The 23794-nt window shown below is 43.0% G+C and overlaps 2 protein-coding genes and 1 pseudogene across 5 annotated transcripts; 2 read left to right on the forward strand and 1 right to left on the reverse strand.

Moving 5' to 3' along the window:
- Positions 1–1732: 1732 nt before the first annotated feature.
- LOC105707590 (NEDD8-conjugating enzyme UBE2F-like) lies at positions 1733–2497 on the forward strand. The gene is made up of 2 exons (XM_012438587.2): positions 1733–1880; positions 1946–2497. The coding sequence occupies exons 1-2, from the start codon at positions 1733–1735 to the stop codon at positions 2287–2289; spliced, it is 492 nt and encodes a 163-aa protein (XP_012294010.2). The 3' UTR covers positions 2290–2497.
- Positions 2498–4447: 1950 nt separating this feature from the next.
- PDP1 (pyruvate dehydrogenase phosphatase catalytic subunit 1) lies at positions 4448–13546 on the forward strand. 4 transcript variants are annotated; one of them, XM_012438606.2, is made up of 3 exons: positions 4478–4604; positions 5421–5455; positions 9479–13546. In XM_012438606.2, the coding sequence occupies exons 2-3, from the start codon at positions 5425–5427 to the stop codon at positions 11134–11136; spliced, it is 1689 nt and encodes a 562-aa protein (XP_012294029.1). In that variant the 5' UTR covers positions 4478–4604; positions 5421–5424; the 3' UTR covers positions 11137–13546. The 4 variants fall into 4 exon arrangements, with proteins under 4 accessions (XP_012294031.1, XP_012294029.1, XP_012294030.1 ...); XM_012438607.3 differs by lacking the exon at positions 4478–4604 and adding an exon at positions 4868–4884; XM_012438608.2 differs by lacking the exon at positions 5421–5455 and having other exon boundaries at positions 4448–4604.
- A 7079-nt stretch (positions 13547–20625) lies between these two features.
- Positions 20626–20840, reverse strand: LOC105707591 (U6 snRNA-associated Sm-like protein LSm6; annotated as a pseudogene).
- Between the last annotated feature and the right edge of the window lie 2954 nt (positions 20841–23794).

Raw genomic sequence — 23794 nt, forward strand, 5'->3', positions numbered from 1 at the left:
TCAAAGTGCTGAGATTACAGGTATGAGCCACCGCGCCTGGCCTGGATGTTGGATTCTTATTACTGTATTTCACAACCATTAAAAAACAAGCTTTTTCACTGTTTACAATAGCAAAGACCTGGAACCAACCCAAATGCCCATCGATGATAGACTGGACAGGGAAAATGTGGCACATATACACCATGGAATACTATGCAGCCATCAAAAACGAAGAGTTTGTGTCCTTTGTAGAGACATGGATGAACCTGGAAACCATCATTCTCAGCAAACTGACACAAGAACAGAAAATCAAACACCGCATGTTTTCACTCATAGGTGGGAGTTGAACAATGAGAACACATGGACACAGGGAGGGGAGCATCACACACTGGGGTCTGACAGTCAGGGGGAAATAGGGGAGGGACAGCGGTGGGTAGGGAGTTGGGGAGAGATAACATGGGGAGAAATGCCGGATATAGGTGATGGGGAGGAAGGCAGCAAATCACACTGCCACGTATGCACCTATGCAACAATCTTGCATGTTCTTCACATGTACCCCAAAACCTAAAATGTAATTAAAATTTTTTTTTTGTGTGTGTGACAGGGACTTGCTTAGTCACCTAGGCTAGAGTGCAGTGATGCATCACTGCTTACAGCAGCCTCGAATTCCTGGGATCAAGCAAGCCTCCTGAATAGCTGAGACTACAGGCATGCACCACCACACCTGGATAATTTTTAAAAAATTTTTTTTGCTAGAGATGAGGTCTCACTATGTTGCTCAGGCTGGTCTCTGGGCTCAAGCAATTCTTCTGCCTCGGCCTCCCAAAGAGCTAGGATTACAGGCGTGAGTTCAATAAGCCTGGCCAGGAAAAAGTTGGTAAGACAACAGAGAAGTCTAGTATGAACTCTGGGTCATAAAACAGAAACTCTTAAAATTCCACTCATAGCTTCAGATAAGTGGGCTCCATGTCCACAAAGTAAGGGCTAATAGTAGAGACCCTCCACATAAATGAATTTAAACTGATATCCTAAGGTTCTAAGATTCTCCATTCTATTAATAGCTTCTTAGTACCTAACTATAGAATATAACGCACTTGGGGGCCTGGATCTCCTACTTTCTAGGATTTCTTAATCCAAAACGCTGACCTGGACATGTAGGTAATATCAACAATAGCTAACACTTACACAACACTCACTACATGCTATGTATTTTCTTAAGCTATATATGTCAACTCTCTTAATACAGCCCTATTACTTCTTTTTTTTGAGACAGAGTCTCACTCTGTCTCCCAGGCTGGCATGCAGTGGCGCGATCTCGGCTCACCGCAGCCTCTGTGGTCCGTGTTCAAGTGATTCTCCTGCCTCAGCCTCCCGAGTTGCTGGGATTATAGGTGTCTGCCACCACACCCAGCTAATGTTTCTGTATTTTTAGGAGAGATGGGGTTTCAGCATCTTGGCCAGGCTAGTCTTGAACTCCTGACCTTGTGATCCACCCCCCCGCCCTGCCCTCGGGCTCCCAAAGTGCTGGGATTATAGGTGTGAGCCACCGCGTCCAGCTACTTTTTAAATTTTTATCTTACATTTGAGACAACTGAGGCATGTAGAGTTGCCCAAGACCACACAGAAAGCTGCAGAGCTGCGGGAGCCGGTGCAGCTGTGAGGGGCTGCATCTTGCAGCAGCCGCCCCGGCCAGGCATGGTGTTGGGCACCAGGCCTGCCTCGCCTGTCGGAGCCCAGGGTAAAGGCAGCAGTAATGCTAACGCCAGCAAGCATACTGAAGCGTGACAATGGTCTCAAAGGGTCCCGGACGGCAGCCACAGCATCCGACTCCACTTGGAGGGTTTCTGTGAGAGACAAATTGCTTGTTAAAGAAGTTGCAGAACTTGAAGCTAATTTACCTTGTTTGCGTCATCATCTGGACTGCTGCTGACCACCAGACCTTCCTGATGTGCTGTTTCTTTTGCAGATGAGGGTTACTACCAGGGTGGAAAATTTCAGTTTGAAACTGAAGTTCCCGATGCGTACAACATGGTGCCTCCCAAAGTGAAATGCCTGACCAAGTTCTGGCACCCCAACATCACAGAGAGAGGGGAAATATGTCTGAGCTTACTGAGAGAGCATTCAATTGACAGCCCTGGCTGGGCTCCCACAAGAACAATAAAGGATGTTGTTTGGGGATTACACTCTTTGTTTACTGATCTTTTGAATTTTGATGATCCACTGAATATTGAAGCTGCAGAACATCATTTGCGGGACAAGGAGGACTTCCGGAATAAAGCGGACGACTACATCAAGCCTTATGCCAGATGATAAAAGGGGACGACTGCAGGCCCATGGACGGTGTTACAGTTTGTCTCTAACGTGAAACAGCAGGAGGTAGCCCCCTCTCCCGTCCTCATGCTCCCTCTCAGTCCTCTGGATTGCCCCAGTCCTGTGACCATGTTGCCCTGAAGAAGACCATCTTCATGACTGCTCATTGTAGATGGAGAATTCAACATAAATACAGCAAGAAAATGTGCTTGGGCTTCTGAAGAGATGTCTGCTTACTTTAATATGTTTACTTTTTTGAACTTGTACTGTATAGGCTATTGGTGAAATTCTTAAGAAGTTGTAATGAACTCAAAATTGAGGCCAGAGCTTGCTTTCCCTTTACCACAACAAAATTGGGTTTTCTGCACAAGGGATGCTAATGATGTGTTCAGTGTAACTCGCAGATTGGCAATAAGATACTCACTACAAACTGTGATTGGATGCAAAATCTGTTAGCTTCTTTCACGAATATTGGCCCTGCCTAGATGTTGTGAAGCTTCCCAGAATGTATAGTCATTCACTGTAGATCTCTTATTGAAATGCATATTTTATTTAATGTAAGTATATTTTGGAACAGATTTGTAATTTGTACAATTTATTGCTTTATTTTTTCTATTCAAAAAAAAAAAAAAAAGGCTGCAGAGCTGGGCTCCAGATGCACTCTTAATCACTAGGCTACACTATCCTATATATCTATGCATAGGATGCATCTATGAAAAAGAAGAAACCAGATATATAAATTAGATAATAGGAAAAGGACCGTGAAGAATATTTGCGAATTTATAGGAAACTAAAGAAACAAAAAGGAGAGGATGGAGGCAGATGGACCTGTGAAAACTGGGATGAAGGCCAGAGAGACTAGCCATAAAAGTTCCCTGGGAAACCTGGGGATGGGCAAAAAGATTCTCCTCTGGTTTATTTAGAGAACAGAGAATATAGCAACTTGAAAGAAACAGGAGTTATGAAGGACCAGTTTGGGTATGTAACATTTTTCCTTTATTACATAAAAATCAGGCTATTCACATCATTTTGTGAATCTGACTGGCCAGTAAGAAGTTATATGTAATAAATCAAAGTCAATTTATTGGAGAACGCTAGGCAAGGTGAGTGCAATGCTCTACCTGCCATCTCCAAGGAAGCCTTTAGAAGCCACTATCTCACAAAAGGGATGTATGGATGGAAATCACTGAAGAGCCCTCGAGATGTTTTCTGTTTTACCGTAGCCAATACCAACACCACCTTAAGTCTAATCTCATCTAAGATGGAAACAATCTCATGAAGCAGGAATGGGACTTATAACAGGGATCGACTTGGATGGTCTTCTGACTCCAAGTCCACTGTTCTTTCCTGGTAACCATTCAGGGCAACGGAGACGGTACTGATTTAAAACTCCTCAGAAAACGTGAGCGCACATCTTGGCTACAGAGAGAATTCCCTCATCACAACTCCGTCTTGCTGCTGTCTACACCTGCTTCCTTCTCTGGGACGATTAAAAAAAAAAACATGATGGGAGTTAATGCTCCTAAAATCTGCAACGTATCAAATGAAAGAAGCAACAGCTACTCTTGAGGTTCTTTGCTACGCCTTGTACCGCAGGCTGTGATGAGCCGCAGGGAACTGAGGTTCCCGTGGGGCTCGGAGCCGCTCCCGCAGCCTACCCTGGGAAGCCCGCACTCAGCCGCGAGGCGCGGGGGAGGCTTGGCCGCTGGGCCGGCCACCCACACCACCGCATCCCTGCCGAGGTGCTAGGAATTCCAGGAAGCCTGCACGGCCGGGGAACAGCCTGTCCCTCGGGCCCCACGCGCGCCAAGACACTGGAGCCGAGCCAGAGGCTTCCCCCATCTTGGGGCCGCAACCAGCTCCCTCAAAGTCGCCCGGCCCAGCGGACCACCGCGCACTGCCGCAGCGCAGCCACACCTTGCACCCGCCAGAGGGAGGGGTCACGTGAGGCGGGCCCGGGGAACCAATGGGCGGCTCGCGCCGAATGGAAGGGATTGTCTGACCCCCGTGACGTCACGAAGCTGGCGGGCAGCGCTCTTCTCTTCCGCCCCCGCCCCTCCCCCGGCCGCGGCCCTCCCCACCTCCCGCCCACTCGCCACTGCGCAGCCAATCAGGAGGCGGGAAGTGCTCCGGCCCGAACGTGCGGGCGGGGCAGGGTGGCGGCCCCACAGGGTAGGGGCGCGGAGTGGGCCGGCCGGGGGCGAGGGTCCGTGCTCCTGGAGTTGCACGGGGCTGCGTGGAAAGAGCGCCGAGCGTTGGCGTCGCTGTCGCCCCCTCCTCGTCGGGAAGAACCAGCTGGTCTCCTGCCGTGCCCGGTTCGTATTCCCTGCTCCCGGCCACGAGCCGCCCCGTCCGGAATCCTCCACCCGTCTAAAGTTGTGAGGCGGCGCCAGGCGTGTTCGTGGAGCGGCGGCCGCAGGCGTGCGGAGGGCGGGACGATCCCTGAAGCGCCGGGTGCGCGCGAGGGCGTCGGGGCTATGGGATTGGCGCGGGGGTCGTCGGGGGGCTGGGGCGGAGCCGCCGTGCAGCTCTCGCGTCCTCCGGGCCATGCGCGCCGGCTGTCAGCACGGAGGGCGCAGGGGTGCCCGCGGCAGGGTGAGCTCCGGGGAGGCTGCCGGGCTGTGGCTCTGCCTGAGGGTCTCCCTGACACACCCCGGGTCCGGGCTGGCCTTGCTGGCAGCCTCCCGCCGGCGGACTGAAGCGGGCGCCTGTGGGGCCGGGGGGTGGGGGCGCCGGAGGAGAAGGGGGGTCCGGGGCGGGCAGCGGGCGGGGCTGCCGTGCGCGCCCAAGGGCTTCGCGCCCCGGCTGGATGGAGGGACTGGTCCTTGGGGCGCGCTCTTGCTCGCACCAGGGCCCCGCTGCCTTGGGCTGTGGCTTCGCCTCCCCGACGGGGTGGGTTGGTTTGGTTGGCCGCCTTCTTCTCTCCACCCCTTTTTCCCTCCTCCATCCTCTTCTCCCTTCCAACCCATTCACCGGGCTGGAGCAAGACCTCGCCCCTCCTCCGCTCCCGCCTCCCCGCCGCCGCCTCCTCTAATGAGCATCTCTGCCTTGCTTTCAATGGGCCGGTGCTGCTGTCGCTGCTGCTGCCCGCGCGGGTTGTGGATGTTGTCGGCTCCGTGTTGTGATGACAGGAGAATGTGTGTGTGTCCCGGGCCCAGACGAATTGGTAGGTATTGACTTAACTACCTGCGTTGGGTACCCAGGAAGGATGGTGACAGTTTTTTGTGTATGGATGGTTTTAGGTGGGTCGACGTGGTATTAAGGGATGAGATAGATTGGAAAAAGCGACAAAGGCTTCTAGGATTGGGATAGCGTTGATGCCTTTGTGAGTGCAGTTTTTCAGGTAGTGATAAAGGAAACTAATCAAACAAGTACTGGCATGGTGCTTCATATCTTTCTTCATTCATGTAAAAAGGTAACAGGAGCTGTGAAATGGCTAGGCATTTCCAGAAGAATGTTGAAAAATCGCGGATGGTCTTTATGTAGAGTGTTTAATGCAATCGGATTACATAAACTGGGGTTCTGACACATTAAATGATTAGCATAGCTTTTCTTTTTCATTTACATCAGAAGCTTTGCAAAGCGAAAGGGCTCTGGAGTCGGTGCCTTAATAGCATTTGCTAATTAATTTGGTCCATAGGTCTATTGATGGAGTGGAAGAAATGTCTTGGCAAAGGCTCTGCTAAGTACATCAGTAAGAATGGATGGGTCTCTTTACTGTTTCTGGCTGCAGTGCATCTCTTTATTATTCATTGGCAAAATCAGCCAAATCTGTCTGGGACGAAGATGCTGCATATAACGTGGCTGAGTCTGGATCATAGAATAGGAACTTTTCTGTGAAAATTGTGATCAGGAATAACTTGAAAGTTTGACACTGCTCTGTTTTACCAACAGCTGTACCTGGATGCTGTTCTTATTGCCTTAATCAAGAGCCTTCTACACTAATTTAACAAGTTTGTCCCCAAAAGTTTTGATGTAGAGGGTTTTGTTGTTATTGCATCAGTGGATATTCTGAAGGATATTAAGAGTCTTTCAGTGCTCATTTATTGTTTATGAAAGCATTTGAAAGTACTTTGACTCCAAAGGGTATCTGATCTGTTGGAGAGAATATATCACACTGGACCGACGAGGATAGAACACTCATTAATCACAGCATAGTTTTCATAAATTCCAACTTCCCTAGGAATTTTGTCTTTTGAAGGCATCTTGGGAGTTGGGTCATTCGGATATAATCTCAATCCATATGCTAAGCCTCTGCGTAACTGAAAGATAGTCAATAAAATTCACTCTCCCATTTTTGTTTTTAATCTCAAGAACTTTTGCCTTGAAGGAAAAATGTAATGGGGAATTGGATTGTTTGATGTTCGAACTTAAGTATTATTCAGAGCACAGGCTGTGTGAATCATTGGCTTTTTGTCACTAGATTTCACTCATTTTGCAGTCAACTACAAAAGTAGAAAAGATGTCAAAGCAAGCCGGTGTGGTGGCTCATGCCTGTAATCCCAGCATTTTGGGAGGCTGAGGCGAGTGGATCGCCTGAGGTCGGGAGTTCGAGGCCAGCCTGACCAACATGGAGAAACCCTGTCTCTACTAAAAACACAAAATTAGCCGGGTGTGGTGGTACATGCCTGTAATCCCAGCTACCCGGGAAGCTGAAGCAGGAGAATCGCTTGAACCCAGGAGGTGGAGGTTGCAGTGAGCTGAGATTGTGCCATTGCACTCCAGCCTGAGCAACAAGAGCTAAATCCCATCTAAAAAAAAAAAAAAAAGTCAAAGCAAAGGAATTTAAGGAAAGTGTAGGTTTCCTGGACTTGTTATTCTTTAATTAGACTATCAAACCCTGTTATGCATCTATCAATCCTCCTTCTAAAACACACAAATACTATTTTGAGTCAATCTACATTCCATACAGACACATTTTCATTTTTTTTTCCTGTGAGATTCTTAAGTTTTAAAGAAAGAGCAAATGCAGACCTAAAATTATGAAGAAAAATTGTTTTCATTAAGATTACATCAGTTTACATTTTTAATGATAGAAAACCTTTATACAAAGCACAAAATGAGTTGATATGCTTTCTACGTCTAAACCCAGAAAGAGATATGGTTTATAAGCGTGGAAGCCACTGTCATGTGGCCCAGCATTTCAGCACATCTTCTGGCTCAGCCATGTACACTTAACCTTTGGATGACTTTCACTTTTGAAGTTTGAAGTGCTTTTATTTAAATGGTTACTTCTAATGGATTCCTGTTTCTCTGGAATTTCTATTTTTCATTAGTGCATTTTAGGATGCTTGTTTAGTTATGGACTCTTATTTCCAAGAGTATGGCCATCACTTTCTATTGCCTGATCTTGTCTTCATTTTCGTAAACAAATCCCTTCTTAGATAGTGCAGTTAATAAAATGATGATCCTTACTAGCACTTGCAAAAGAGAATCTCTGTGGCTGGGTTATGCAGTGCTTATTACAGAAGCAAAAAAGAATTGGTGATTATTCAGTGTTTAGTTTTCTTTGCTTCCCTCTACCCTGATTTATCACTTTTTCTCAAATTACTCTTCAAAGTCACATGAAGATAACATATAACTAACACTTGCTATGATATTTGTTAATTCTTTTGCTTCTTAATGAGTTTAGCCCTGGGAAGGAATAGTTGCTATTAACTCAGATGATTTTATTTTCCACGTTCCTTTCTGTTTGTTGCATTTGTTTATTTAAAGAATTTCCGAAGTGTATTTCTTTATAGTCCAAATGACTATTTTGAAGCAGTATCTCAAGAATTCAGGGAAAATATATGTTATTGAGGAAGAAGAGGGATTTTTTTTCTTGCGTAAATTATCTAGATTAATGATACATTTTCATTAAAGTTTCTGAATAAATGCCCAGAATTTATTTTCAGTGTCATATAGTGAGTGATACGATTTTTAAGTTTGTAATTCTAATGCTGTACCTTTTCAATCCAAACCTTAGACTATTATTTGACTATACTGCTTTCCTTGAGCAAATAGATACTTTTTTTTTTTTTTAATGTGAGAGAAAACATTTTTGGTCTTTTAAAATTTATTTTTAATTTACAATTGATACATAATAGTATATATTTATGGGGTTCCATGTGATGTTTCAGTGCATTTATACATTGGTATGCATTGTGTAATGATCAAATCAGAATAATTACCATATCCAAGAAAACATTTTTCTAGGGGTTAATTCTACTTTGGCTCCATAGTAGACAAAAATACTTCTATGGCTTTTCCTTATTTTATTTTATTTTATTTTATCATGAAGGGCATGGTAGAATTCAACAGTGAAACCTGAGTTTGATTTCAAAGGCTCACTTCCGTAAGCATAAAGACATGAATCCTAGAAGAGCCTTAGATAGCATCTACTCACTTCTGGTCATTTACCAGTTAGAAGAGTGAGACTCAAAGATGTGAGCTGATTTTTCCAAGATTATTTGGGAGTTGGTGACAGACTTCTGCTCATTAGCCTGGCAGATTGCCACAGAGTCTAGAGAAGCAAGTTTTGCAAGACCATCTACTGGGGTGCAGGAAAGAAATATTGGAATTTCTTTTTTTATTTAATTATGTAGAAATTTTTAGATATATCTCACAATGCATGTTACTATAGTAATATATGTATATGATGTACAAGTAATTCATAAATATACATATGTTTGGGCTGCATCTTAACACTTTTGGTCATAACCATGTGTAATAATGACAAAAATCGACCACAGATCTATGTAAAGGATCTTCATAAATGGAAGAAGGGCCTGTGTAAAATGGGAGATTTCAAGGCATTTTTTAAGGATAGGGAGGGAGAAGGATGATTGGTTAGGTAGACTGCTACTGCATAATGTTGTATAACCTACATCTCTTCAGCTTTTCCCAGCCAAATCTGTTGTACATTCTGCACAGTTTGTACTGTACAAAGAAGAACAAAGAAAAGAGAAAATTGAAGTTTGAGTACAGGAGCCAGGAGTTCAGTCCTGGATCCACGAATCATTGGGAGTTGTACCTACCAGAATACACCCTGTAGAAATAGTACATGATGTGTGAATAAAATGTAGTACCTTCTAGCAAAGGCTTAGCATGTAGATTGACTTGGTCAATATTTGTTATTAAAAGCAAAGCTAGATTAAGTAATCTAAAATGTAACTTTTCTTTGTGTACATCTGTCTAATTTGCTGTCTAGGAATCCCAGTCAGAAGTTCCAGCCTGCCACTGTTCTCTGATGCCATGCCAGCACCAACTCAACTGTTCTTTCCTCTCATCCGTAACTGTGAACTGAGCAGGATCTATGGCACTGCATGTTACTGCCACCACAAACATCTCTGTTGTTCCTCACCCTACGTTACTCAGAGTCGACTGAGATACACACCTCATCCAGCATATGCAACCTTTTGCAGGCCAAAGGAGAACTGGTGGCAGTACACCCAAGGAAGGAGATACGCTTCCACACCACAGAAATTTTACCTCACACCTCCACAAGTCAATAGCATCCTTAAAGCTAATGAATACAGTTTCAAAGTGCCAGAATTTGATGGGAAAAATGTCAGTTCTATCCTTGGATTTGACAGCAATCAGCTGCCTGCAAATGCACCCATTGAGGACCGGAGAAGTGCAGCAACCTGCTTGCAGACCAGAGGGATGCTTTTGGGGGTTTTTGATGGCCATGCAGGCTGTGCTTGTTCCCAGGCAGTCAGTGAAAGACTCTTTTATTATATTGCTGTCTCTTTGTTACCCCATGAGACTTTGCTAGAGATTGAAAATGCAGTGGAGAGTGGCCGGGCACTGCTGCCCATTCTCCAGTGGCACAAGCACCCTAATGATTACTTTAGTAAGGAGGCATCCAAATTGTACTTCAACAGTTTGAGGACTTACTGGCAAGAGCTTATAGACCTCAACACTGGTGAGTCAACTGATATTGATGTTAAGGAGGCTCTAATTAATGCTTTCAAGAGACTTGATAATGACATCTCCTTGGAGGCTCAAGTTGGTGATCCTAACTCCTTCCTCAATTACCTGGTGCTTCGAGTGGCATTTTCTGGGGCCACTGCTTGTGTGGCCCATGTGGATGGTGTTGACCTTCATGTGGCCAATACTGGCGATAGCAGAGCCATGCTGGGTGTGCAGGAAGAGGACGGTTCGTGGTCAGCGGTCACGCTGTCTAATGACCACAATGCTCAAAATGAAAGAGAGCTAGAACGGCTGAAATTGGAACACCCAAAGAGTGAGGCCAAGAGTGTGGTAAAACAGGATCGGCTGCTTGGCTTGCTGATGCCATTTAGGGCTTTTGGAGATGTAAAGTTCAAATGGAGCATTGACCTTCAAAAGAGAGTGATAGAATCTGGCCCAGACCAGCTGAATGACAACGAATATACCAAGTTCATCCCTCCTAATTATCACACACCTCCTTATCTCACTGCTGAGCCAGAGGTAACTTACCACCGATTAAGGCCACAGGATAAGTTTCTGGTGTTGGCTACTGATGGGTTGTGGGAGACTATGCATAGGCAGGATGTGGTTAGGATTGTGGGTGAGTACCTAACTGGCATGCATCACCAACAACCAATAGCTGTTGGTGGCTACAAGGTGACTCTGGGACAGATGCACGGCCTTTTAACAGAAAGGAGAACCAAAATGTCCTCGGTATTTGAGGATCAGAATGCAGCAACCCATCTCATTCGCCACGCTGTGGGCAACAATGAATTTGGGACTGTTGATCATGAGCGCCTCTCCAAAATGCTTAGTCTTCCTGAAGAGCTTGCTCGAATGTACAGAGATGACATCACAATCATTGTAGTTCAGTTCAATTCTCACGTTGTAGGGGCGTATCAAAACCAAGAATAGTGAGTGGCTCTTTCACTGGCAGTTCTCAAATGATAGATATTTAAAGGGCAAATTTTTAAAAAAGATACTACTATAATAAACATTTCCAGTTGGTCGTGGTCATTCTAAGCATTTACTCATTTGATACTCTAGCTAGTCAAGTACTCCACATTGACTTTGCAGCAGGGTGGCAGGGTCATGAGAGTCTGGTTCTGCCTAGCTCAGATTTCATGGCACCTGCACTTGAAGCAAGTCACTCCTTATCACAGGTGTTTTGAAACATTTGCTTTTTTTACCAACCTGAGAAAATTAGGATGACCTGGCAAATAAGATCTTGAATAGGCCAAAAGCAATTATCTTACTATGTGTAGTCTCTTGGTTAAAGTGAAGAAACAGTACTATTCACACCCACAGACCCCTTTCTTCACTGAGATTCCAGTGTACATGAGAACATATATTTATTGCATGATTTTCTAGGTACACAGTCTATGCATTATTCATATACATTTATTTTAGCCTGAAATGGTTTTCAAATCCAATACTTTAAGCCATAAATGACCAAGATCCAAGCAATCTGAATTTGTTTTTGTGATTATTTGACTGGAATGCATCTTAAGTGGAATAACTACTCCGTTATCCACCCGATTCCTAATGTAATTGAAACATTTTCTATTTTGCCACACACCTGAAGACAATAAGGGTTTTTAGTTTTATCTACTCTTCTATTGAAGTTAAATAAAGAAAAACAGATTTTTTATTTATATTAATGAAAAGCTTTAGTTTGAAATAAGGAGATCCAGAATAAAAAGAAGAGACTGATTTCTTCAGTTATTGTCATCTGTAGCCACCAGCACATCACTCTTATGTAATCTCCAAAGGCTTGGCATGCTGTAAGTGTGTGGTGGGTAGACTGCTGCTGGGGAATCGTACTTCTTATTTAGTAGTGATAAGAATTTTCATCATTTTTGGAATTTTAAAGATGACATATAAAATAAGTTTAAATATCAATGTGGGGAGTAAGATGTTACCATCGGGTGTTAGGAGAAAGTTTTTGTTTTTCTCCATTTAGACATAGATCAATTAAAATATTTGGGTTTAAATTGACTAAATGCTTTAAACATATGTAGCTTAAGATATATGTGTTAAGATATATACATGAGAAACTTTAAAAGATAACTGCCATGCATGCCTGATGCTTAATAGAACATTTAGTGGCGTCAAATGTTGTTTGCAGCAGTCTCCATAATTATATTCAGTCCCTTCTAATACTGTATCAATGTAAATGAAAATAAATATATTTGAATTGGCTTTTTGGGAGCTTATTTGATATGCATCAAATGGCATTTTGTTCCTGTGTTTAATAGTGATCTGTATACAGCTGTGCATATATTTTCATCACTTATTCTAGCATCACGGTTAAAAAAATGGCTGTGATTATGTTTGATATTCACCTGGATTTTAATACAAGCCAATATCAGCTTTCCATTGTATAATAACTTGGGTGTTTAGGAGTCTTTTCACATTTTTATGGGATATGAACTAGATGTTCAAGGACGACTCCTGGACTGTGGATACTGAATCAGTGTAGTATTGGCTGCAGAATTTGTTTCAATTGCAAATAGACTCAGGAAGATTGCTGCTTGGAATATCATATAATGTTTATTTTTTGAAGTGTTTTTGTTTTTATTTTTTATTTTTTTAAGTCAGCTTGGAACTTTTTTCCCAGGCAATATTTGGGACCGGGAAAGGCTGTACTATATATTTATTTCTAATTGTTTTGACTGGGCCTTTTTTTTTCAATGAAATATGTGGACTGCTCTAGCAAACCCTATTTTCAGCTACTATTCGAATGTTCTTGAACACCACCACTGAAGAGTTCCATATTAAACACCAAATAATGTCTCATCTCTATATAGTACAGGGAATATAAAATTGGTTTCCAGTGGTCATGACTAAGATAATATTATTAAACAAGAAACTCGGTCTGCAGTCTGAAAGCTGGTCTACTCTCTATAGAAGTGAAAATGCAGCATGGAGTTGACATTGTGGAAATGAAATAATTGGGTATTAGAAATCTGAATGTACTGTCATCTAAAAGCAATTGTGATTTTATTGTAATTGGTTGTCACTGTGATACGGTGTCTAGAATTAAAGAATACATGTAAACTTTCATGGTATTTAGCCTTTCTTAAATTTTTTTAAAATTTAAACTTTCTAACATGTATTCAACTTCTGTACTTCTATTTAATCAGTGGTTCATGATATATAATACACCCTTAACTAGTTAAATGGAATGTTGGTATGGTACAGCGCACTTGGTAAGACAACTGTCTTATAAAAGATGTGTGTGTGTGAAGACATGCAAGTTGAATGTACAGAGTGGTTGGAGAAATGCTCACAGTGAATTAAAGCTTCATATCTGCTTTCTGAATGTCCTGTGTTTGTTTTTAATAACAAGATTCATTAGATGCTTCCTATGCATGGTAGATTAACTTTAGGATCCAGTAGATACATAGTACTTCAAATTTGTAAAAAATTGGGTATAATTTAAACAAAATGCACAGATTTTAAATTTGCGATGTAACATTTGGTAGCACCCCAATAAACATAAACTTTTCCTTCAGAAAATTTCCTGTGCCCCTTTACAATTAATCCCTCCCCTCATAACTATCGTTCCACTTCTCTCTCCATAATTTTGCTTCTAGAAATATATATAAATCATGTACTTTGTTGTCTTTTTTTAAGACAGAGTCTTGCTCTGTTGTCCTGCCTGGAGCACAGTGGCATGATCTGGGCTTACTGCAGCTTCTGCTTCCTGGGCTTGAGCAATCCTCCCACCTTAACCTCCTGAGTAGCTGGGATTACAAGTATGCGCTACCGTACCTGGCTACTTTTTGTATTTTTAGTAGAGACAGGATTTCACCATGTTAGCCAGGCTGGTCTCAAACTCCTGACCTCAAGTGATCTGCCCACAGCCTCCCAAAGTGCTGGGATTACAGTCTGTTCCTGGCCCATATATCTACTTTTTTATGTTTGACTTTTGCTCAATTTGGGAGATTCACTTATGTTGTTGGGTGTATTCTTAATCTGTTTCTTATTACTGAATAGCATTCCAGTGTTGGAATGTATCACAGTTTATCCATTGTCTACTGATGGACGTTTTCAGTCTCCCCCTGCCCCCTATAAAGATAGTTTTAGATTAACAGTTCTCAGAAATACTATTTGGTTAAGGTGTAGCTTGCAAATAATGATACAGGTAAGTTTTATGTTTAAAGCTTTAATGGTAGGAGTCATTTTTTAATGCCCTTAAAACAAATGGTGAGAATTGTTCATGGTGAAAAGTTTGGTAGGATTAAGGCATGGCCCTTTGCTGTTGGCCTCTCTGTACCTCTCCCATGGAGAATTTAAGACACAGTGTCTCACTCTGTCACCCAGGCTGGAGTGTAGTGGTGTGATCACAGCTCATATAACTTGGTTTTTGATGTTTTGGGTTTATCACTGCATTGGCCATTGCTCTGATTAGGGATGAGGAAGGAAGATGAAGTGCTGACAGGGATGGAGTGACTGACTTGAGTATTTCTGCTTTTATTAAACAAGGTTAACACTTCCTAGAATGAGCTGCTGTGTTCACTAGTCAAACACATAACCTGAATATGGGTTGTTAGTTTGTCCTTGGGTATAGCAAGAAGATCTAGGTAACTGTTATCCTCTCTGTAGGTTGACGTATTTAATTCTGACTTTTTTCATAAATAATAAAACAGTTGCTATTTATTGTACAGTTTTTCAGACCTTCAAAAGCTACATTCTGTTAAAATTGATGCAGTGGTTCCTTTACTACCCAAACAAGCTGAATAAATGAAGACATCTTAATGGCATCAGAATTGGCTTGTTACAGTATGAAAATCATTTCCTTTTTTCCTTTCAGAATGTACTTTAAAAGCCAAGCTTAATCCTGTTAACGGATTAAGTTCTTATGACAATATAATTTATAACCCTGGATTGCATCATACTGCATAGCATTGTTTTCTAAGTATCCCTCAAATTACAAGTCTTTAAAATGAATATAATAGGAATGATGAAACTTGTGTACTCCGTATGGCATTAAAAATGGTTATCCAGTGCATGTATATTACAGTCCACACAATTTAGGCTCAGTTATTTAGCCAATATTTAGGTTCATAAATGGTCCCTATCCAACCCTTGAATCTATGTGCAGATTGAGAGAAGGGTTTCTTTTAAGGGTCCACCAGGAACTGTAGCTGCTGTTTGTACCAGGTACCCAGCTCCAAAAGGACTGGATATTTTATCCTTGTTCATCTTAACTAGTACCCCTACCCAAAGGTGGGTGGAGGAGACAGTTTTCCATCCAAGATCCTGCCCAAACTCATGAGTTCTCTGCTTTTCTAAAACATATCCAGTTCACTGACTTCCTGCTTGTAGCACATGCACAACCAAAGTGCACAATCAAACTGTACTAAAGTGTGAGGTTAGTGATCACATTCAGCCTTTCGGAAAGTTCAAACCCTGGGCACTAGCAACAAGCCGCCAATAAGAGCCAACTGAAGATTTTAATCTGTGGCGGTGAACCAGATTGTCATTTTGAAGGACAGGAACTGTTTTATTTGCTGGCAGTGTTGCCTCAGAGACCAGCCTTCTAGCATGAATGCTGAGAAGAATGGGAAATGTGACAAGACCTAAGCTAGGCAAAAGAAAAGTGAAGGAAGGGAAAGAATGGCATTGGCAATTGCTGTAGTGATTAGAGAGGCAGTAATGGGGTCAGGGAGCATGAGATCCTAATACTTTGGACCAGTGACAGGGGTGAGAGTAAAGCACAAGAAAGACAGCAGTGAGCTAAATGGTAGCAAGGCAAAGGACTTTAAAAATCATTTTTGGCCGGCCGTGTTGGCTCACACCTGTAATCCCAGCACTTTGGTAGGCCGAGGCGGGTGGATCACCTGAGGTCAGGAGTTCGTGACCACCTGCCCAACATGGCGAAATCCCATCTCTACTAAAAATACAAAAAAATTAGCTGGGCGTGGTGGCATGCACCTGTAATCCCAGATACTCGGGAGGCTGAGACAGGAGAGTAACTTGAACTTGGGAGGTGGAGGTTGCAGTGAGCCAGGATCATGCCACTGCACTCTAGCCTGGGTGGCAGAGTGAGACTCTGTCTCAAAAAAAAGTTTTTTTTAAACCCTTATGTGCACATATATTTTATGGTAGGGCAGCAGCAGTTGACATTATCATGGCCATTTAGTCCTGGTCCATTAGGTAAGCAAAAAGGAGAGTCTTTGAAACTGACCATATGGAAGGGAATCTGTGGTACCCAGAAGGATAGTTTTATCCAAATAACTTTGCTTAGAAATTATTTTTCTTTGCTCCAAACCTGTAGATAAATAGCCTAATTTAGCCTGATGAAAACAGAGATGGGATCATTAAGGCCTTGGTGTCAGGAGAAACAGCTGTGAGACTGAGCAGACCAGAGAGAATGACGGTTGTTAAGGCAGGGCCTTGCTGACCGTGAAGTCAGAGCCCTGTGGCTCCGGGTGTAACCAGAAAACACAGTGATGTTGCAGCCATAGTAATACAGTAACCACAACCACTGTTTCTTGTGTACTTACTATGTGCCAGGTTCTGTGAAAAGTACACCATATACATTTTCTCATTTTATCCTTGTGCCTGCTAGTGTCTGGCCCTTCAACCCCTTCTCTGGCTGTCTCTGCCCTGCTCTGTGGACTCAGAAGCCAGACCCTGCAGGCTGTAGCTCCCAGGGCTGTTTTGCCTCCTGATTGCCATTTCAGTTCAACCAGCAGGTAACCCCAGCAGATGATCAGAGGGTGGGATGAAAGAGAGACTGGGTTATTTCTTCCTTATTCCCTCCATGCTGTGGGCTGCATCTCCAGCCTTAGCTGATTCCAGGCCTCAGTGGCCTCAGGTAACATTATTTCCTTTTCTTGTCCTTTCAGCCTTAGGGAGGGTAAAGACTTCCCACTGTTGCTAGTCTCCAGATGCCCCACCACCCTTTGTTTGTTCCTTTACCCTTGTTCAAACCTCTGTAAGAAATCCATTCATTTGAAACATCTAGGGTAAAGTCAGTTTCCTGCTGAGACCTGACCAATATAAGCTTCAAAGCAAGCTGAAGTATTATATCCTTTATTTTACCCACCACAAAGAGGCTAGGTAACTTGTCCAGCATCACGCACCAAACAAATTCATGTCTGTGTATTTCAAAGCCTGTATGTTTCATCACCACAGCACGCTGCCTGGCCTCTCTATGTTACCAGAATGATTCCTTTGGAATCGAGAAAGCCTGAGGCCAATAAGCAAGTGATTCTTTGAGAAGCAGAGATGAAGATTGACATAGCCCAGCAGTTAACATAGCACAGAGGGAATGGAGCCCCCAACACATGGAAGGAGTGAGCTGGGTGCAGAAAAAACAGAACTGTGGTTATATAGGTTAGAACCAGATGTTTCTCACTTAGGAGTGCATTGCAGTACACAGGTACGTGTTTCTTAGCTCCCCGTTTCACTTGTTTAAGTATTTATTGGTTAGTTTAGTCCAGGCACTGAGGATAGGTGTTAGGGGTGAAAGGTGGTTAAAAGGTAGGGTCTGCCTTCAAGGAGCTCATAGTTTGGAGGGAAAATGACTATTGCATAAAATAATAATTACCCTTTGCTAATTAAGGATGGTTCAGAAGTTGAGACAAGTACAAAATTTCAACAATAATCCAGAAAAAAAGAGTGACTAAGTCTGTCCTACTGTGCCATAGTCACAAGGCGGGCCCTAAAGAGTCGGGGAAGTTTCATTAGAAGGGACAGTGCTTGAGCAGAGATTTGAAAGGGGAAAAGGAATTTGCCAGGCAGAAAAGAATTCAAGGGCCAGGCGCAGTGGCTCACACCTGTAATCCCAGCACTTTGAGAGGCCGAGGCAGGTGGATCACCTGAGGTCAGGAGTTCGAGACCAGCCTGGCCAACATGCTGAAACCCCATCTCTACTAAAAATTAGCCAGGCATGGTGGCACATACCTGGAATCCCAGCTACTTGGGAGGCTGATGCAGGAGAATTGCTTGAACCCGGGAGGCAGAGGTTGCAGTGAGCAGAGATTGTGCCATTGCACTCCAGCCTGGGTGACACAGCAAGACTGTATCTCAAAAAAAAAAGAAAATCCAGGAATGACTTTCTCGGAAGAAGGCAGAACTCGTGTTAAGGCACAGACACATGAAAACACTGTGTTTGAAGAGCTCTGAGTGCCTTTCATATGGGTAGAACATGTACTGGCGGGGAGCCATGGTGGGTGATGAGGTGGAAGGGTAGGAACAGCACCGAAGAGCCTGAAGCAAATACACAGTCACTCTGGAGCACTTTTGTAGCCAGCATACCTTTAGAGACAGAACTGCTTGAGAAGGCAAAGGCCAGCCAAGACAAACAGAATGCAAGAGTTGGTGGGGGCAGGGTTGGAGGAAGAAGGACAAAGGAAGGTCAGCTGGACCTGTGCCAGGCTGAGATCTGGCTTCTAGCCGCTCACAGGTAGGAGCCTAGACTAATTTAAGTGAGGAGGGGTTGGTGGTTCAACAAGAGAACATCTGTGTGATTTGCATATTGCCATTAGTCATTCGTGTGTCTGCAGTCAAATTTAGTAACCTGGTGTTTAGTTCAAAGCATAGTCATATTTTCATTTCTCTCAGTTCCTTGGCTACTGTAGTACACTTACTGAACACTACTCAGATATTGGGCAACTTAAAAGTCACTAAACTCGGGTAACCTAACCAGCCATCCATCAAAGTCTTGGACCATGATGGCTGGATTGAATGACCAGCCACAGATTGGTTCAGTCCAATCTAGCAAGTGTTTATTGGACTGCTTCATTGTTTTAGGTATTAGGGATATCTGGTAACCAGCCTTCAGGATGGCTCCCAGTGACCCCTGACTCCTGGTATTTACATCCTGTGTAGTCAATACACTCCCAGGATTGGTTTATGTGACCAGTAGAGTATAGCAGTTGCAATGGGATGGCCTTCCTGAGATTAGATTATAAAAGACACTGCAGCTTCTGTCTTGGATACTGTTTTGCTCTTAGATCACTGACTCCGGGAAGAGCCATGCTGTGTGCAGCCTTCTAGAGAGGCCCATGGAGAAAGAGACTGAATCCTTCCAGCAATCACATGAGTGAACTTGGAAGCAGATTTTGCAGTTCCAATGTCATCTTCATGGCTGCACCCCTAGTCGACAGCATGACTGTGACCTCCTGAAAGACCTGGAGCTAGAAAAGCTGCTCTCAGGTTCTAAACCCTCAGAAACTGTTTAAGAAATAACCATTGTTTTAGATGCTAAGATTTGAGTTAATTTGTTACACTCTTGAGAATTTTACAGTTTAGTCACACAGACACTGATTATTTGACTGTCTCCAGCTTGGTATTATCTGGTAAACAAGATGTGCGATGACCAAATAAGTCACGTGTTTAAAGGTCGCCTAGGTTCAAAGAATGGAGGTAGATCTACATGTACTCTTATGAAAAGACTTCTGAGACATATTTAGTGGAAGAGGTCAAATTGTATAATGTGGTCTTTATTTTTATTTTATTTTATTTTTTTAATATACTCTAGGCTGGAGTACAGTGGTGCAATCTTGCAATCTCATTGCAACCTCCATCTCCCAGGTTCAAGTGATTCTCATGCCTCAGGCCCCCCCGCCTGCCCCCCGAGTAGCTGGGATTACAGTGTGTGCCACCACGCCCAGATAATTTTTGTATTTTTGTAGAGACAGAGTTTCACCATGTTGGCCAGGCTGGTCTTGAACTCCTGACCTCACGTGATCCTTCTGCCTCCCAAAGTGCTAGATTACAGGTGTGAACCACGGTGCCTGGCCCTATGGTCTTATTTATGTTTTTTAAAAAAAGCTGCTCCGGTTTTCTAGATTGTCAACGAAAGGGAATTCCACTCAGGGAGGAGCAGCTTACAAGCCAACCCATGATCCCCCGTAAATCACTTTCACTTTGGGTAATTTCTGATAATTTACTATTACTAATCCTTGAGATTCTCAGCAGGTATAGATACACATTAAAATTCAATATTTGAAAACATCTGTTTAACAGGGTTCAAAATCATTTTTAGGTGAAGGGAGCATTTTGTTACAGGAACTAATAGTATGGTTAGTAAATAAATGATATATAATGTAAACATCAGGCCTCACTGGCCTGCGACTATAAAGTAAGGTCATAGGTCATTATAATTTTTTAAAAAATAATCTTATAGGAAGAGATACATTTTGTCTTTTTTAAAATTCTTTTAGCATTCTGTACACTGTCAAAGAGGTAAAAGAAAAATGACTGAAACTTAAATGTGAAGGAACGCTTCACAATTAAATCCACAATTGTGTACATTAACTTACATGTCAGTGAAAAATCACCAACTATTATAAAAACAGGACAAATTACATCACGAAGCAAAAATTAGAAAAAAAATCATAAAAAAATATATCCAACATGAAAAGTGTTGCTCTCTTGGTGTCTTCACATCCTTCTCTTCTGTGTACTGATGTACAATGCATTGTTTCCTCGGATAAGTGCATCCCCATACTTATTCTTCAGTTGTCCACTTACATCTTCTTCTGTCTGCTCCAGGGCTATATTCATGTAGCCATCCAGGCAAGCCAGGACCTCTCGATAATCCATTCCAGAATAATTTGCTTTAAGAAGTCACTAGGGGTTTGCTTCCAAAGACTCATTTTAACAATCTTGGGAGGCAGGAAACCTGAATTCTAATCCTAGCTCTGCTACTTAATTAGCTGTGTGACTTGGATAACTCATCACTTCACTTCTCATGGCCCCAGGTTCCTCATCTCGCCAGCTGGATCCAGAACCCTCACTCCAGGTGCCCCATAAGCCCGGCCTCCTCCGTTATAATTTTTTAAATTGAGTTAAGATTAACATGCAATTAAAAAGCCCAGATCTTAGAGGACTGATAAGTTCCAATGATGTTATACACCTATATAATCACCATCAAAATCATATATAAGACATTTTATTTTTTTATTTTTTATTTATGGCTCCTTATAGAGCAGGACTCTCTCACAGGCACTGTGCCCTGAGTATCCAGGACATTTTCATGGTCCCAGAAAGTTCCCCTGTGCTCTTTTCCACTCAGTTCACTTCCCCTGAAACTGCAAACACATGCTGATTTTTATCACCGTAGAAATTAGATTTCATGGCGGGCGTGGTGGCTCACGCTTGTAATTCCAGCACTCTGGGAGGCGGAAGTGGGTGGATCACGAGGTCAGGAGTTCGAGACTAGCCTGGCAAACATAGTGAAACCCTGTCTCTACTAAAAATACAAAAAAAAAATTAGCCGGGCTTGGTGGTGGGTGACTGTAATCCCAGCTGCTTGGGAGACTAAGACAGGAGAATCGCTCTGCTGGGAGGCAGAGGTTGCAGTGAACCAAGATCGCGCCACTGCACTCCAGCCTGGGCTACAGTATGAGACTCTGACTAAAAAAAAAAATTAGATTTCATATACATGGAATCTTATATCAGTGTCATGTTTTTGAGATGTATACATGTGAATATTAATAATTTGTTCCTTTTGTTGTGTAATATTCCATTGTTTGACTGTACTACACTTTGTTTATCCACTCACTTCTGGATAACATTTGGGTTGCCCAGTTGTTGGCTATTATGAACAAGGCTGCTATAATATTCTTGCATACGTCATTTTGTGGGCATATGTTTTCATTTCTCTTGGCTAAATACCTAAGAATGGAATTGCTGGGTCATAGGGTAGATGTATGTGGAGCTTTAAAGAAACTACAGTTCTCCCAAATGTGTGAGCCATTTTACAACACCATCAGCAATATATGAGAGTGACCACTGCGTCACATCCTCACTAACATTGGGTGGTCTTCGTATTGTTTATTTCAGCCACTCTAGTGGGTATAAAATGGTGTTTCATTGTGACAACCAAAGGTGTTGAGCACATTTTCTCTTGTGTCATTTTTATACCTGAAGTGTGACGATCTGAACTTGAGTGCTGCAAATTAGCTTGCTCTCTCTCTCTCTTTCTTTTTTTTGAGATGGAGTTTTGCTCTTGTTGCCCAGGCTGGAGTGCAATGGCACGATCTTGGCTCACTGTAACCTCTGCCTCCCGGGTTCAATTGCTTCTCCTGCCTCAGCCTCCCAAATAGCTGGGATTACAGGCATATGTCACCACGCTTGGCTAATTTTTTTGTATTTTTAGTAGAGACGGGATTTCTCCATGTTGGTCAGGCTGGTCTCTAACTCTCGACCTCAGGTGATCCACCCACCTCGGCCTCCCAAAGTGCTGGGATTACAGGCATGAGCCACCACACCCTGCCAAATTAGCTGTCTTTCTACTGGTGTCTTCCAGTTATTTCCGGCCGGATACAGGCAATACCTCACAGGTTCCCACAAGCCGGTCAGTCACTGTGAGTCAACCTTTCCCTTTATTCCCCAGGCTCCTTAACATTCAAGTCTCCTTATGTCCCCTTTGATGTTTCCCATTATGGGTTCTGTGCCTATAAATGGGGTGGGGTAGGCGGGAGTGGGGGTTGGGTGGGATGTGAGTGCGTCATCTGTTGCCTGGTTACAGGGATATGTTCCCTCTCCCTGATAATTTGGGAAACTAAAGCACACTGTAGTTTCTACTGCATGGGAATGGACTCCGAGCTTCCTCATTTTTCCTTCTTCATCTCCCCAGCTACTAGGTTACCTATCGTCACCACCCCCGATTTAACTTGTTTCATCACACATGTATGACAATTATTTGAGTCATTCGGGTTTTTTTTTTTTTTTTTTTTTGCTTTCTTTGAAAGGCAAATTAAAATCAGTGTTGGGAAGATACAACCTAAAAGTAACAAGTTGCGTAGGATGAACTGCATCCCAGAAATACAGGCATCTATTCAATTTCAAAGGCCTCCACTGAGAGAAAGTTTTCCATGAAAGAAAAAGAGTCTTAATCTTTTTAAATCTAGTGTTAATTACTCATTTAACGAGCTTTCTAGACTTCCTGTCCTGGAAATATCTGGTAATGGGGAATGGAGTTGAAGCTACTAATTCAGCTTTCTGTAGTCGTAGATCATAGCCACAGATTAGAAGCACCTGTGGTCACAGGCGCTAGATTTTTTTCCCCCTCTTTATTCCCTGGCACTTAGCCCAGTGCCTGAGTTTCATGAGCGGTGCAAGGTGAGAGACAACCAGGTTCACGCACATTTGTGTCTTCCCACAGTGTAAGACTTTTATTGATGCTATTTCAATCACAAAAGCCACGAGCGGCATGGAGTTCCCAAAGAGGTGATTCTCCTTAGTACTTACTTGTTCATTCATGAGTCAGAGCTGTGGGCAAGGCTCAAGCCACTTCACAAGTCACTCAACATTGTAGACCGTACATAATAGTACACTTAATCAATATATAAATGTAATAGATTAAACATTCCACAAAGTAATTTTTAACATCAAGAGAAAAGAAATAGGAGAACTAGGACTGAAAAAGAACAGGACTGGTTAACCAGTCCAGGGAGTGCTAGGAAGATGCAGAGAATCTCCTGGTCTCAGTAGGGTGGTCGGTAGGACTTTCAAGGAAGAGTCTTTAATGTGGCAGAGGCTTCAGTGGCGGATTCCAAGTTCTTATCATGAGTGACAGCAAGACCGTGTCAGTTAAGATGGCCAT

This window comes from Aotus nancymaae, unplaced genomic scaffold, assembly GCF_030222135.1.
Source record: "Aotus nancymaae isolate 86718 unplaced genomic scaffold, 86718_ANA_hifiasm-v0.15.2.pri h1tg000036l, whole genome shotgun sequence".
NCBI lineage: Eukaryota > Metazoa > Chordata > Mammalia > Primates > Aotidae > Aotus > Aotus nancymaae.